The sequence below is a fragment of the Anolis sagrei genome, chromosome 1 (assembly GCF_037176765.1).
Source record: "Anolis sagrei isolate rAnoSag1 chromosome 1, rAnoSag1.mat, whole genome shotgun sequence".
In the NCBI taxonomy this organism is placed as follows: Eukaryota; Metazoa; Chordata; class Lepidosauria; order Squamata; family Dactyloidae; genus Anolis; species Anolis sagrei.
The window spans coordinates 39,606,747-39,618,951 of NC_090021.1; the positions used below are offsets into that span (position 1 = coordinate 39,606,747).

The 12,205-nt window shown below is 36.4% G+C and overlaps 1 protein-coding gene across 6 annotated transcripts in view; it reads right to left on the bottom strand.

Annotated features, from left to right (window-relative positions):
- Positions 1-314: 314 nt before the first annotated feature.
- TMEM63A (transmembrane protein 63A) overlaps positions 315-12,205 on the bottom strand; it is a 37,183-nt gene continuing 25,292 nt past the window's right edge. For all 6 annotated transcript variants that reach the window (XM_060754178.2, XM_060754175.2, XM_060754176.2 and 3 more), the window contains 7 exons: positions 11,032-11,091; positions 10,000-10,162; positions 8,791-8,896; positions 6,216-6,383; positions 3,062-3,177; positions 2,710-2,775; positions 315-1,261 (listed from right to left, as the gene is read on the bottom strand). In XM_060754178.2, coding sequence (XP_060610161.2) covers positions 1,100-1,261; positions 2,710-2,775; positions 3,062-3,177; positions 6,216-6,383; positions 8,791-8,896; positions 10,000-10,162; positions 11,032-11,091 — 841 coding nt within the window. In that variant the 3' untranslated portion in view covers positions 315-1,099. The remainder of the gene's footprint in view (positions 1,262-2,709; positions 2,776-3,061; positions 3,178-6,215; positions 6,384-8,790; positions 8,897-9,999; positions 10,163-11,031; positions 11,092-12,205) is intronic.

Below are 12,205 nucleotides of genomic sequence, written 5' to 3' on the forward strand. Positions count from 1 at the left end.
CAGAGGGGTACCTATTGATCTACTCACATTTGCATGTTTTCAAACTGCTAGGTTGGCAAGAGCTGGGCTAAAAGCGGGAGCTCGCCCCGCTTCCCGGATTCGAATCGCCAAGCTTTCGGTCAGCAGGTTCAGCAGCTCAGTGGTTTAACTCACTGCATCACGATATATGTATACATGTATGACTTATGCATATAACAAAATTATGTTGGGAAGAACTGAGGTATTCTACATTCAGATGTTGACATGGTATTTTGCCCCAAGTCCGAGGGCTCAAAAAACACAGTTTTACAAAAATCTATATATACTGACACATATGCATTTGAATTCAGTGTTTTATTCCATGTGATTGCTTAATTACAGTTAGATCCAACATAGCTTCTTGTAGAAATTTACACCTGAAACATAATTTAAAAACTAGCTAACATTTCATTTGTGATATATTTTGGCACTTAAAGCCGACTTCTTTTTTTAATAAGCCAGGGAGATTAAAAATGATAAAATGTTCACATCCTTTATTGCTTGGCAAATTAAGCTTCCCTTGTGTGAGGCGTTTAAAACAGTGACCAGAAAATTAACAAACTCACTCCACACTTTAAAAAAAAATCTCCAATAAGCAATGTTTGTCACCCCAAGTCCTCTTTTTTTCTAGATACACCTTTCCTCTATATTTGCAGGAAAATCCTCTTCTCAGAAGAGGAATACTCTTGCCAATTCAGAACAGTCCCCAGATTTCATTTACTTGTCTTTTCCTATGTTCTATTTAATATAGAAACAAGTGTTGCCTTTGGGCATAACCCTCAAGTGTTTAACGAATACCAGTGATCTAGCACTTGCCCATACAATATAATTTTTCCATAAAAAAGTAAACCAAAGTGGTTTCTCTGAGCCCTGTTTTTCAGTATGCCTATGTCACAACGTGCACAATGACCTATAAAAGCAACCAAGCCCAAGGTGGCAAAATTGCAAAACATTGGCACAACTGAAACTTCCCTGAATGGTCAGACAGTGCACCTTAGGAACACTTTCGTGAAATCTGCTGCTCCAAAATAAGGCCCAGGGCGCCACCTTGTGATAGTCCATGACATCATGACACATACTTTTATGTCTCTTCAATGAATACGGGTTGCTCAGCGTAAGAGACATGGAGGACACGTTCCCTTGTTCGACTGGTCTCTGACAGGGTCCCATAATACCGTTGGTCGTTACGAGACAGAAGCGTTCTTTCAGTAGGACTACGTTGCAGAACATAAGGGACATATACCTGGAATGACATAAAATGCACTCTTTATCATGAAAACTTTTGAGAAAATGTTTGATTCCTTCATATTACACCACCTTTGATAAAGAGGCTGGATGAAGTGGATTTTATTTACTTATTCATTTATTTACAGTATTCATATCCCGCCCTTCTCATCCCCGAAGGGGACTCAGAGCAGCCTTACAAAGGAAACAATTTAATGCCATACACACAATAGACATAAGATAAACATACACATTAAAACATGAATTTAAAATAATATAAAAATTAAAACTCATTATTAAAACCACACAATCTGAGATCATAGTCAAAAAGCTGTTCCCATTGTCACTGCACATTTTCCATCATCACTTATTGCACTGCTCTATTTTGCATCGTCTTATCTTGGATTTTGATTTAATTAGGTTTGATTCTACCCCACATTAGGTAAAGCAACCCAATTTAATCCTTATTGACACCTTTATCAACGTCTAAATTTATTTCCAGATTTGATGATTCTTTCTCATGAATGGGCCTAGGGCTGATTTGTAACTTTAACGAAAAAGAAATCTATCTGTATTGACTTTATTTCTCCTAAGTGTATAGTCGTAAGTGATATACAAGTATAATCTTTTCTGCTGCTTAACAACTTACTCTACACCAGAGCTTTCCAAATTTTTCATGTTGGTGACACATTTTTTTAGATCTGTATTTTTTGTGATGCGGTAATTCAACAGATTTTGAATTTTTTTCTTTACACTTACGTACTACAGTTTATTATTGTGTAGTTTGCTCTATATGGTTCATGACAAACAACAGACTTCTTCTTAATTAGAAACTTATCCATTTTAGTGGTAATTACTACAATTCCAATAACAAATTGCACAAATTATAAAAGTTCTAATGGTAACAATTTAACAGCAGTAGCACTCCACTTCTATAGTGATTAAACATCTCTGTAGGTTTTCAAACAGAAGCTGGCTTTTATTGTGTCTTCCTGCCTGGCTGAAGGGGGTTGGACTAGATGCCCTCTGGGGGTCTTCCAACTCTCTTCCTGGGAGTCTTGCAGTTTCCATCACTGGGAGTGTGTGTCACAACATACAGTTTGGAAAGGTCTGCTTTACATCACCTCAGGGCAAGATGCAGACACCATAAGTATCACCGTGCTTCCTCTGAAGGCATTGCAACCACATTTGCCTAAGATGCCAAATGACAATATACTCACTGTATCTGCTTTGTATTTCAATGTATTTTTATCCCAAATAATATCAAACATTTTAGATTAATATAACCTATCTTCTGCAAGGACAAGACCACCTTCCCATTACCAGATGTGTCAATTAAGCATTTGATTCCCTAGTTCTATTGTAAAAACATAATCAAATATTTACTCCTATTCCATAAAACAATATTTCACATGTATTCAGATATTTATATATACAAAGAACAAGTAATTTTTAAAAAATGCTTACAGAAGATTTTGGCTTTCCTACTGAAACATTGTGACTTACTCCTTCGCTAGAATCATACTGTTCTACCTGCAAGTATCAAAGGAAGACAGTCATTTCAACAAAGTGAATTCCAAAATTTCAAATACTATACATATACCAATGTACCCAAATCTGGTGCCTTAACATCTATAATAAAGGCCCCAACCCCTTTAAGGTAACTTTTTTTGTATTTAAGGTATATAATTAACCAGAATCTGGTCTGATGAAAGTCAAATGTAGATTGACCAGTTTTGAAACTTAATATCAATGCCAAATCTATTTCCAAAGGAAGACACATTTTTAGCAACACTCAGTTACATCTACTGTGACTTACCGTGTAATTCAGAGGGCTCAGGAATTTGAGGCAGTGAAAGCAGGTATAGCCTAAGCAAACAGCAATAGCTATACCTAAAACTAGGAATGTAAATAAAGTTGTAGGCGCTTTAAAACCTAAAAAATACAAACACATCAACATAAAATTAAGTGATGGGATGGAGTGATGGGAAAATCAATTACACATGAAAAGAAAACAGAAGCCAATACACATATTGAATATATCTATCTATTAGGTGTAATATGCAAATAATATTCCTGCCATTTACACAATGTACACCCTTGATTTCAACATCTGAATAACCCTGTTTCTTATATCAGTATCAGAAATCCTTGTAATTAAGTGCTCAAAAGTCAAATTCAACTTACGGTGACCCTATGAATGAGAGACCTCCAAGTCATTCTATCATTAGATTTTGCAGACTCAGGACTATGACTTCCTTATTTATTTATTTATTTATTTATTATGTTTCTATACTGCCATTCTCAGCCCGAGGGCGACTCATGGCGGTTTACAGAACGGCACAATTTGATGGTTGAGTCTATCTTGTTAAGCATTATTTTCTAATGAATTGCATTCTATTTCCATATGTCCAAAATATGCCAGCTTCTGTTTAGCCATCTTGACTTCTACGGAGAATGGTTCTATGAAACATTTGTCTTTTTATCACTCCCTCTTTCTGTCTCTTGCAACATTATTTCAAATAAGTTCATTTTCTTCATCATCCAGCTTTCATAATTATACATAGAAACGGGAAACCTAATAGCATGTTCAATCCTACATTCAGAATTCAATTATGTATCTTGACATTTCAGGATCTTGTCTAGTTCCTACATAACTGCCCTTACAAATCCTAGTCTTCTTGACTGCAGCCTTCATACTGATTAATGATTGGGCCAAGATATTGAAAATCACTGTCTATTTTAAAGTTATGTAAACCATATGTGGTGGTAATTGTTATTTGTCATTGTTCAACTGCAAACCTGTGTCTGCACTGTTTTGATTTTCTTCAGCAATTGTTCCAAGTCTCGTAGCTTCTGCAAATAGCATGGTGTCATCTGCATATCTTAAATCATCCCTTCCTCCAAATTTTACACATCCTCCTCTGACCACCTTGCCAATTGGAAACCATTCTATTTCTCCATATTCCGTCCTAACATGCTATTATATTCTTGCTCTGAATTCAGCTTACACATCAGGATAACCAAAAATTGTGGTACACCCATTTCTTTAAGATGATCCAGTTTTTCATCATCTATACAAGGCTTTGCTATAATGTATAAAACACAGATTTTCTTTTGAAATTCTTTGGTGTGCTCCATTATCTAATGGATTTTGCAATATGATCCATAGTCACCCTTATTTTCTTGAATCCAGCTTGGACACTTGGCATTTTTCATTCCATATGTGGTAAAAGTCAATGTTAACATCACTTAAGCTTGAATGGGAAATTAATGCAGTGGTATTGAGGTTTCTGCAATCCTTGGGGTCTCCTTTCTTGAGTATTGGAATGTATATTGAGCATTTTCAATATGTGGGCCATCGTTTTGTTTTCCATATTTGTTGACTGATTTTAACTAGAAATAGAGGAGATTCAGTCTCTGTAGCTTGAAGCCGCTCTACTGTATGCCAACTACTCCTGATTCTTTATTTTCTGCTCTGAATGCAGTTCCAACTTCACTTTCTAAAACTTAAGATTCATCTTCATATGAGTTTTCCTTGAATTAATATCTTTTATTTTATACAGTTCTTCCACGTATTGTTTCCATCATCTTTTTATTTCTACTTGATCATGTAATGTGTCCCCCTGCTGGCCACAGATCATCATTTGATTTAAATTTCCCTTGGCTTTCTCAAATCTTGTGAAGTAAGTCTCTTGTTCTTTTGTTGTTGTTATCACCTTCTATTCTCTGCATTGATTATTATAGTAGTTCTTTTTATTCCTGTACACAAGTCACTGAACAGTTGCATTTAGGGTTTTAACTCAATTTCTGTTTCCTATTTCTTTTGTTTCTTACCTGTTCTTAACTGCTTGAAAAGTTTCAGACATCATTCATTGATGCTACTTTTTGTTTTTGGCTGCAGACAGTATCTATTTGTATTCCTGCTTTATAATGTCAATTGCTTCAATTCATCTGGTTCCCCCAGTTGTTTAGACTTAACAGTGTGAATCTTTTTTTTCACATTATCTTTACATTTAGAAGGCATGTTTGTCAAATTGTATTTTGGCATGATAGTTTGTTTAGTCTTCTTCTTTAGCTTTATTGCTTTTTTTATATTAGTAGTTCATGATCTGTGCCATAGTTTGCTCCTGGATTTGTTTATACAGAAATGGAGTTTATCCATCTTCTACTTCAAATTATGCAGTCTATTTCATTTCCCTGATGTCTTATTGATATGATTTAGTCAGAATTACATTAGAGTAAGCCCCTGGTACCCACTGAGGTTTATCCCATGAATATCAAAATATGTGGGTGTTTAAGTCCCATTATATAAAATAGCATTGTAAAATAGCGTCTCTTCCATAAAATGGCAACATCCTTTGGATTTTTAAAAAATATTTTCAAGTCCTGAATGAGTGAATCTCTGGGTGCAGAATCACTGGATACAGAAGGAAAAATGTACACCCTCTGACTTCTTTTATTATATCTCTCCCCACTATTAATGCTAGCTTATTTCTTTTTAAGTTTTCCTTTTCTGAATGAAACATTGTATAATTATCTAACTCCATTTTAACTGGCTCAGCCCAAGTCCTGCAATGTTGATATGGGTTGTTGTAGGTTTTTTGGGCTACATGGCCATGTTCTGGAAGCATTCTCTACTGACGTTTATATGTTCCAGTTCTTTTTTTCCTCCATCCAGCTTCCCCTAATTCATGTCTCTCGTGTTCCATATTCCTATTGTATGTGTTACATAGCTTTGGATATTCTGACCGTGTCAACAGCTGAACATACTTTCAGCTTAACTCCATCTGCATCATTAACCACAGCACTATTCACAACTGTCCACTGCTCTGCTCAGAAATCCTACACTATAGCAATATATTTGCAAAGTGATTTGCATCAACAAACAGTTAAATCCATGCAACATGCCAAAGATCACTTTCATTTGTTTCACCCATAGCATCCTGACTTGTAAACCCATACATATTTACCTAGCCTCAAAAATGAGAAAAAATATAGCCAGAACAAGCAGAGGATTGGTGCAGCCAAGGCCTGATTCACAGCAGCGACATGGAGCTCCCTCTCGAGTTTTGCAGGAAGGAATGCATAGTACAGATTGTGTCGGTCAACTGTATGCTTCAGAAGCATATAAATTAAGCCTGAAATTTAAAAGAATGGCAGCGTTATTAAAATGTATAATACTGAAATACATTCCTGTCCTATTTTCCATCTCAAAAAGAGAACCTCTAAGATTTCTATACTAATCAGGTATCCAGAATTAAGACTCTATGTTAGTATATTATTATGGCAAGTAGCACATTAAAGTATTCTAAATAAGCCAATTATGATCAAATTCAAGTTGAGTTTATTTTATATATTAATGGTATATTTGTGTAGTTGTTAATCAACAGGATTTCTGTCAGCATTTGGTTAGAATGTGCTTGAGGAGTATAACTAAGTTTTGATTGCTTAATATTTGTTAACCTTTGTTGCTTAACACTTGTTAACATTAAATTTTGATTGCTTGAACATTATCACATTTGGTGTGCAGAGAGCAGGACATCCATTCATCTGAGTTTGTCTACAAAACAAAACAAAGAGAGAGGGCACACTGGGATCAATATTTTCTGCTGACAAATGCCATGCACCACTGTTAGACAAGTGAAGTCAGCAATTAGGAAGCACATTCTTCAATAAAAATGCATCCCATTGAGCACTGTTGCATATCTCATCAGAACTAAGTGCAAACTGAATCCAGTGGGAAATACTCTCAGGTACCTATCAATCTGCAGAAAAGTTTTATTTTAGTTTTGTCATGTTTTATATGAGAACATTAAATATGTAACTATGCATATCAATAGCAAGCAAAACTACACAAAAAAGCAAGGAATCTTAACCAAACTTCAGTGGCTACTCATATATTTGTCTGAAATTTTAAATAAGAAAAAACCTAACTTTTAAAACCTCAATAAAAAAAATTCCCAAAAGAGGTGAAAGCAATACTAAAAATTGTAAATGGGTTTATTAAGCTGGCTGGTATAACTATTTGTTCAATATATGTGGAAAAAAAGCAGAAAGCATGAAGTTGTGCACACATGTGTTATTACCTAGGCATTACCATGGGTACTAGGAGCCCCCAGTGGCACAATGGGTTAAACCCTTGTGCTGCAAGGACTGAAGTCCAACAGGTTGGAGGTGCGAATCCAGGAAGAGCACAGATAAGCTCTGACAGCTCTAGCTCCCCATGTGGGGACATGAGAGAAGCCTCCCACAAGGATGGTAAAACTTCAAAACATTCAGGCATCCCCTGGGCAACGTCCTTGCAGACGGCCAATTTTCTCACACCAGAAGCGACTTGCAGTTTCTCAAGTCGCTCCTGACACGAAAAAACAAACAAACCATGGATACTAGTGTGCAATTCTACTTTGTGTATTTTAGTTATAATACACCTGACATCAAAACCCATTATTACTGCCCCCATGGAAATGATACTACATGAAGCAATATTTACATTCTACCAGATCAACCAGAATGTTCAAAACAGCACTAGTTCCTTCTTTCATGATATTTCTCAGGCCAGCAGTAGCATATCATTATCTTTTACCGGACTTTCCTAATGACTGTGAAAATCACAGATTTGCCCCTAAACAAACATTGGTTGATAACTTTTTTCTATACACATGCCTGGCAATGTTAACTTCCTAAAAATATTTCTCTTAGGACACTAGAATCACAAATACTAGAAACAAGAACTATGACAACTATGGAAACAGGCTTGAAGAAATTTAATCTGGATGTACTTTAGTTGGGACAAACAGTTTGATGTCGGTCATGGAACATAACACCTCTGTTGTACTTAGGCTGAAATTGTCCTCAAATCATACAAGCAGAAATTCATAACATAATGATACAACTTATCATCCTCTTGTAATAATAATCAAAAGTAATTTTAATAATCTGGTTCAGCAACAACATTGATATAACTCTTAGATTTCCACATTTCTGTGATATGAGAAATGCAAAACATAAATTGAATGAAAGAGTGCAACTAAAATGATCAAAGGTCTGGAGACCATGCCCTATGAGGAGTGTCTTAAAGAGCTGGTATGTTTGGCCTGCAGAAGAGAAGGTTGAGAGGAGACATGATAGCCATGTATAAATATGTGAAAGGATGTCCTAAGGAGGAGGGAGCCAGCTTTTCTGATGCCTTGAAAAGTAGGACTTGGAGCAATGCGCTCAAATTACAGGAAAGGAGATTCCACCTGAACATTAGGAACAGCTTCCTGACTGTAAGAGCTATTCAGTACTGGAACTCTCTGCCTTGGACTGTGGTGGAAGGAAGCTCCTTCCTTGGAAGCTTTTAAACATAGGCTGGATGGCTATTTGTTGGGCTGCTTTGATTGTGTTTTTCCTACATGGCAGGAGGTTGGACTAGATGACCCATGTAGTCTCTTCCAACTCTATTATTCTATGATTTTATGAAAGAATAAATGAATACATGTATCAATAGCTCTTCCACCAGAAGACTCTTGTTTCACTACAATCCAAACTCACTGACCAACTTACCAAATGGGACAATAATGGGGCAAGTAATGCTGTAAGCCATGATGACTGTGAAAACACACAGTGTCCCAGCATACATTGCTCCAAACTCAAATTGATAAGCTTGTTGCTACAAGGAAATAAAAATCTATAGTCAGTGCTGCCAAGAATTAAACTGTGACCTTTATTCTTTTTTAATTACAAATTTATCACTACTTGTGTTAAAAATGATCTGTCCATACAAGACAACTGAGTTTTGAAAATATGCATTAGTACAGAAGTCATTCACCTATTAAATTTAAATATTTGCATAGACCGAGGAAAAAAGTAAAAGAGGGTCAATGTATTAACTTGTTTAATTGAGAGCACAGAGTCATGTGAAGAGGCTGCTCAGATCAACCTGACACTCACACTACAGAAGTAAATGAAAAACCAGATATATAATTAAACATCCTCAAATTTCGAAGTGACTGGCTGAGAAGACCAAGTTGCAGTCTTCCATGTGATAACTATTGAGGACTGTTTCTGTTAAAACAGTGGTTCTTAACCTGTGGGTCCCCAGACGTTTTGGCCTTCAATTCCCAGAAACCCTAACAGCTGGTAAACTGGCTGGGATTTCTGGGAGTTGTAGGCCAAAACACCTGGGGACACACAGGGTGAGAACCACTGCCCTACAGGCATGAGATCCTCTCTGAACCTGGAAACCAAGCAGGTATACCCTGGTAACTACATGGATAGGGAAAGACCAATATATACCAGATGCTGCAGATTAAACTCAGGACCCCTTTTGGTCAAAGAAATTTATACATGACTCCAAGTATAGAGGTATATAAATAAATTAGGCATAAAAATTAAACATTTACTGATAAATCATCATCCCCAAGGCTTGCTAAACAGGTTGATTTTCCTTTTTATGATATACAGCTGAAGCATCTTCTGCAGTCCACTGTAAAGACTGCAGAACAGGTTTGTGTAAATGTCTAAAATAGTCAATAATTGCATTCAATAAAAAATTCTGGATCCCAACATTGAGATAAGGGGACTCCATTTGGAGTTGGGACCCACAGTTTAAAAAGCAGTGCTTTAGAATGCATTTCAGAGGAAGGAACTTACAAAAAGCACTTCTGAGTATGCCTTCCCTAAGAAAACCTGATGAGATTGTCGTAAATCGGGTTACTTGAAGGCACACACACAATTATACTACCTTAGAAGGTCATCAGAAAGCTTTTGTACCTGCTTGACATTTTTTCTCTCTGAAGCAGATTTGGCTAGAATCATACGAATGGTATATAGCATGAGGCCTGGCAAACGCAGCAGCTCCATCCCATTGCCAATAAATGACGATGCAATCACATAGTTTACAAAAAATGCTCCTTGATCAGGGAGAAAGACACACCTGCCAGTTGAAAAAGAAGGAATAAGAAGGTATGCAACATCAGACCTTCTGCTCAGCTGTACTCTAATCTTGAACATTCATCCCTGGTTCTTGGGTTTAGGGGCAAAGGACTCTCTCTCACAAGTGTGGAAAATCCACTCACTCACCCTCCTTGACTTTTCCTCCCACAACTAACCACTAATAAAACAAATTGTTTTGAATGGTACTGGGCTTTCCTTTACTGGATGGATTAAAGCAGATTATGAAAAAGCATCTGTTGAGGATGCTGTAGTTACATCCTGCATTGAGTAGGGAACTGAACTAGATGACTTACAAGATTTCTTTCCATTCTGGCAGTCTACTTGCACCTAAAAGTCCCCTTAGGGAGATAGGGCGAGCTATAAAGATTATTATTATTATTATTATTATTATTATGCATTTATTTACTTCATTTCTACCTCGCCTTTCTCGACACGGAAGAGACTCAAGGCAGCTTACAAATCTGGCAAAAATTCAACGCTGCACAGGTAAACATCTTATCAAAATCTAAAACAATCTAAACATATAGCAATTAAAATACTTATCACTCAATCAAAACGATGATGATGATGATGATTATTATTATTATTATTATTATTATTAAACTACAGACAACACAGAGTTTGTTTTTTCCTGGATTACTTCCAAGAGGTTAAAACTTTGAATCACTCTTTCGTGTTGAATGCAACACAATGCAATTATGTTCCTTGGATTTTCAGAATTTAAGACGATATTCACTTTCCAAGGGTAAGCAAATGATGTATTTTTATGGTTCCATACTGAAAATACCAGCAAATTTACATAATCCAGTCAGATAAGAAAAGGTTAAAAAGTGTCTCTAAGATACTTACTCCAATCTAATTCTGGATTCAGATGCTCGGTCAAACACCCAACGAAAGAAGAAATCAAGACTAGAAGAAATATCACCAATTAGCCAAAATAACAACATGCTCATTAGTGTATCCAGATTAATTTAATAATTTTATTTGTTTTTCAGTTTTGAATATAAAAAATTCAAGATACATTTATGTCTAATGACCAAAATTAATATTTCTGGAAAAATCTGAGAGAGGAATCTCTCTGGTGTGAATCTTATTGTTAGTTCCAACTAGAGCAGACCAATTAAAATCAATAAGACCTGCACAGGCACATATTAAGTCTTTAACAAATGATTGAATGGCTTAACTTTAGTTGAGAGTACTAACAAATTTCAAGTCACAAACTTTTTAGTTAATAAACAAAAACTTACTCTAACTTAAAAGCAGCTGTGAATGGCTCAGATTTTCACTGCAACAGAGGTTCTGGTGTAAACAAGAGTTAACACTTTCACCTACTAGTAAGATTGCCCCAGTCACTCTATGGAGATGCCTGTGTTTCTCCCTCTAAGTCAGTGGTTCCCAACCTTTGGTCCTCCAGGTGCTTTGGACTTCAACTGACACAAATCCTAACAGCTGGTAAGATAGCCCGGACTTCTGGGAGTTGACGTCCAAAACATGTGGAGGCCAAAAGGCTGGGAACCACTGCTCTAAGTGCTAGTAGCTATAGCAATGGGAGGTGAAGGGAACAGGGGGGAGTGTTTTGTCTTGGAAAATGGCGTAAGAGAGAGGATTACCTGATTAAAATCCCACTCATCCTTTACAACTTCTAAAGTTATGAAAGAAAAATCTGACTGTGATTACATTTGCTGTGTCATCTCTGGCTTGGATTTAAGCTTCACTGAACACAAGTAACTTAAAAAAATGATTTCTCATTACAGAAAGACAGAAGAAAGCGATCTGTTTGGTGCAACAAGTACTATCATGATAGGTTTCAAGATTACATACAGGCAGTCCTTGGCTTACAAAAAGCTGACTTACAAATGACTCATAATTAAGAATGGGGTGAGACAACAGGAAGTGAGAGAAATCTACCCCTAGGAAGGGAAATTCACTCCTGGAAGAGTATCATGGGGTCCAGTGAAGCTTTATAACAACCCTTGTTTCCACAACAAGCCAAATTTTTCAAAATTCAATTATCACAGGGACA